Source organism: Saccostrea cucullata, unplaced genomic scaffold, assembly GCF_032062105.1.
Source record: "Saccostrea cucullata isolate Sc308-1 unplaced genomic scaffold, CSIRO_AGI_Scuc_v1 ctg22182, whole genome shotgun sequence".
NCBI lineage: Eukaryota > Metazoa > Mollusca > Bivalvia > Ostreida > Ostreidae > Saccostrea > Saccostrea cuccullata.
This window is the reverse complement of record NW_026934972.1, coordinates 1953-6201: the sequence shown is the minus strand read 5'-3', so window position 1 is coordinate 6201 and position 4249 is coordinate 1953. Positions and strand designations below refer to the sequence as shown.

At 32.6% G+C, this 4249-nt stretch overlaps 1 protein-coding gene across 1 annotated transcript; it reads left to right on the top strand.

Moving 5' to 3' along the window:
• The first annotated feature begins 6 nt into the window (after positions 1-6).
• Positions 7-3550, top strand: LOC134241667 (uncharacterized). The gene is made up of 5 exons (XM_062723700.1): positions 7-243; positions 506-603; positions 998-2170; positions 2410-2503; positions 2794-3550. The coding sequence occupies exons 1-5, from the start codon at positions 162-164 to the stop codon at positions 2982-2984; spliced, it is 1638 nt and encodes a 545-aa protein (XP_062579684.1). The 5' UTR covers positions 7-161; the 3' UTR covers positions 2985-3550.
• Positions 3551-4249: the final 699 nt, after the last annotated feature.

The following is a 4249-nucleotide window of genomic DNA, read 5'->3' as shown; positions in this document are numbered from 1 at the left end:
AAGAAGGTTTAAAGGGTTTGGGAATTTTACAACTTTCAAAAGACGATTTTGCTGTTCCAGAAAAAAGAATCACCATTGTCGACTTTGCAGGACAGTGTGCCTATTATGCCTCACACCAGATTTTTCTGAGTCCACGGGCATTCTTTATCCTGGTGCTCAATATGGAGAAGAAGTTTGATGATAAGGTTGGAGAGGAAGTGTGTAGTCAGGCAGGCTCCATTTACCAGGGTTGGACACACAGAGGTTTGACAATATTACATTATATGGCATATCAGCTCTGAAAGAGTATGGGATATATCCAAGTTGATTTCTCTTCTTAAATAGATGTGAAAATTAAGAAAATAGGTGATATGTGTTAAAAATTCTGACATTTTAATGGTCAGAATACAGTAGATAACTAGATGTATATGTATAATATATGTCAAACCAATATTTATCTTATTGTTTCTTGTTCTGTCTAAATAATAAATTATTCTGTTGATTATTTTTTTTTCAATTTATTAAGATTATCTCACATTTTGGGCCAAATCCATTCATCAATACAGCAGTGAGAAGGCCCCCGTTATACTTGTAGCTACTCATGCTGAAAAAAAGACAGAAAAGGTATAAAATGGTGTTTTCCTTAAATTGAGAAATTAATCAAATTCACATAAACTCGAAAAAAAAAACTTTTGCACTTTAATTAATTGAATGCTCATTGTTAATTAAAAATAGTGAATATAATTCAAAATACTTTTAGTAAAATATACATTTAATATTAGGTTGTTGTATCTCAGATACATTTAGTACCTGTAGTTGACCCTTATTTATTCCAATTAAAAGGTCAATACAATTTCAATGTACATTGCCTATAATATATACTGCCCAAAATAAAGGTTTTTGCGTGCCCTAAAATGCATGGCCAATGGGGGATATACATGTACTAGTAAGTGCTTCAAAAGCACCAGTCGTTTTAATGTGTCTAGCTTGATAAAATACACATTTATTTTTTTTTTAGGAGAAAACAGATTTTTTCCGTGAGGTATGGAAGACTTTGGAAATGAAAGACAAGTCATTGCAAAAGCATCTTGACAAATCAATGATGTTTGCAGTAGGATTTCATGACAATAAATGCATTAAGAAAATCAAACGTTCAATTTCTGATACTGTTCAACAGCTTGATTACTGGGCTGAAAAGCTCCCGCTCTCATGGGCTATTTTTGAAAAGTTCTTCCAAGAGAAGAAATACCTCAAAATAATAAAGAAAGGGATACTTCGGGCTTTCAATGAGGCACTGCCACAAGAAATAAAATTGGAAACGATCGAGGATATTAATATCATGCTCCTTTTTTTCCACGATTTCAGAGAAATTTTGTATTTTAATCAAGAATTGCTGAAAGAAATAATTATTCTTGATGTTCAGTGGTTTGCAGATGCATTCAAAAATGTCATCACTGATAAAAACCATGCAGAGGAGGACTTATTTGAGTTTGCAACAGAATGGGACCAATTCAATGAGACGGGGCAACTGACTGACACGTTGTTGTCTGCAATATGGAACAAAAAGAGTTTAAAGAATAAGGAGTACCTTGAACACAAGGAAGATATCATGCTCTACATGGGAAGACTTGGACTTTTAGCTAAATTAGGTGACAACAAATGGTATGTTCCCTGTATGAACAAGAGACCATTTCCTGCTAAAAGCTTTGCATCATACCCTGCCTCCTCCATTCTCTGTTATGTATTTGATGTTCTTCCGGCTGGCATTTTTCAGCGTCTCATAACAAGTTGCATGCAAATTCCATGGAAGCTGAATTCAAATAGTGATGAACTTTGCATTTACCAAACAGTGGCTGTGTTCCTTTATGAGAACCATAACATTCTGATTGGAATGACACGAACAGAAATTCAGTTACAAGTATTTGTACTAGAAGGAGAAGTAGATAAATCAACATCTCAACAAGTAAAGAGGAAAATTGACGACATATTAAAAATTCTTTCTGAAACATTCCACGCAGATTCTAAATATGCACTCGCTTTCAAATGCAAAGATACAGGATTTTGTGATAACAAAGAAAGTTCTGTGATCAACGAATCAGAATTTACAAAACCAGCCTTTCAATGTTCTTCCTGTGCAATAGAGAGAAAGCACATCATCAACTCAAAGAAAATCACCAAGTATTGGAGACAGGTAATCGAATATTATGGTTGTTCTCTCCGAAAAGCAAGAAAATATCACAAGAATATACTGTTTCTGTTCAAGATGGTGATTCTTGATCGAAGTTTGCCTGTTGTATTTGTATGACGTGGCAAGATATTTCTTACATGAATTTATGCATTCATAATACTTTTTGGCTATATCATTAAATCTTAATCATTAATTTTGAAAATAAAAAGTTTTGATGTAGTTTGAATATTAACATTTTAAAGGAACTTGACAATGAAGCAGAAATATCTCAAGCCATGGGAACCAGTGAAGTTTTATCTTCGGGAAGTAATGTACATAGTGAGTCACATACCAAAGGTATCTAGACAGTTTATACATATTCAGAAGGTTTTTTTTGTCCAATTTTATGTAATTTTTGACTTAACATAAATTTCTCTATTTCCATGCATTTTTATCAAAATGTAAACTTGTTACATATCCTTATTAAAGTAATATGGTAAATTTCCACTGCTGTACATTTTTTTATTTCACATGTTTTAGAAAGCAGTTGATAATTTCTTTATTTGTTATTTGCAGTAACTGTATTCATTTCAAATATTTTTTTTTCCATATAAATGAAACACTGGAGCTTAACTTTTCTTATTCAGATAATTTTGCCAAGATTCTAAAGTTACTGCAAATTGCAACTGATGCAGTAAGAATCTGCTTTGATAAATTCTTCCCTAATGAGGATTTAGAAAAGACTCTGAAAGAAAATGAAACAGACATAAGAAGAGGACAGTTCCGATTCCAACCTCCTCAACTGGAGATCCTTTTCCCTCCTCAAGGTACCTCCTGAATTTTTTTTATGTTAAAATACTAAATGCATCTATTTTCTACTCTTTTTGATGTATCTGTATTCATGCCCCGCCGAAATATGGCTGAAGAATACTTGGCGTTAAACAATATTCAATCAATCAATTTATTCATGTCACAAGATCGAGTAACTAGTACTCCATTTTTTTTTTAATAATCTTTCCTTGTTGTAATTTGACTGTTGTCTTCTGTGTTCTTTAAACCTTTCTCTGTTTTCACCGGAATAATCTATTGAAGATTAATGCTAAGGGTAAAAGACAACAATGATTGTTAGATTAAGGAGAAATCAATTTTTCGAAGGGTTCCTTGTGAAAAAAGTGCAAAAAATAAAGCATGATGTTATTTTAATTCCTAGAGAAAAAAGATAAAAATATAATGCCGAAAATTGACATTGTGTAGCTTTAAGTTCAATCAGGTCATGGTTCCTGTGGTCAGGTGAAGTAGCAATACAGTTTTATACTTTTATGGGAACTAAGCAAATAAAAATCTTCACAAGAACAGCTGAACAACAAAAAGACGTATTGATTGCAAAGTACATTAGAGCAGTAGTGCAACAATTGCTTAAAGGCCGAGATTTTTAACCGTACGGTTTTCTCAGGTAAGGGGAGGGACTAAATTTTACTCTGTGGCACCCCAGGGCATTGACGGTCGTGCAGACCGTGGGAAGCCCTAATCCCTATACACAAACAGTATACACAGGAAGTCCGTTGGGTATTACCTGTACACCTTGATGGCCCACTGTAGTAGAATTCGACACCGTAAATAAAAAATATCAATTGTAATTAACGATTATCTAAAATTTCGTAATTTCAAACTTATATCTAATATCAAACAAGCAGAAATCACGCAGGCCCGCTTTTTGTATAGAAAAAAAATTTACGGTCTGTTGTACGTCACATGTACAGCAGCAACTACGTATTCTTCAGTTCGTTGTAAAAAATAATATATGAAATACAGGTGTGATTTCAAACGTGAAAAATATTAATCCTTGTCTGTCTCTTTAAAAATCTTAAAACTATTAATAATCAGTATATATTAAAACAATAAGAGATTCGATCACGATCAAATAGTTTACAGTTACTTGCCGTTTGTATAAAAAGTCGCGTGGTCCTATTTTAAACAAAAGTACAATTTATATCCTATTGTAAAAAAGATCGCGATAACGATGGTTTTCAAAAAATTAAAATTACATACAAGTGTTGTGTATTTTAAGTTAATTCAAACAACTTTAAAAAATATTGAATTAAT

What these genes read in the sequence shown, in the direction of transcription:
- LOC134241667 (XM_062723700.1), top strand. Translation starts at nt 162, where the DNA reads ATGGAGAAGAAGTTTGATGATAAGGTTGGAGAGGAAGTGTGTAGTCAG. An exon ending in CTGAAAAAAAGACAGAAAAG is followed by an intron (nt 604 to 997) that starts GTATAAAATGGT and finishes TTTTTTTTTTAG; the next exon opens with GAGAAAACAGATTTTTTCCG. An exon ending in TAGTGAGTCACATACCAAAG is followed by an intron (nt 2,504 to 2,793) that starts GTATCTAGACAG and finishes TTTCTTATTCAG; the next exon opens with ATAATTTTGCCAAGATTCTA.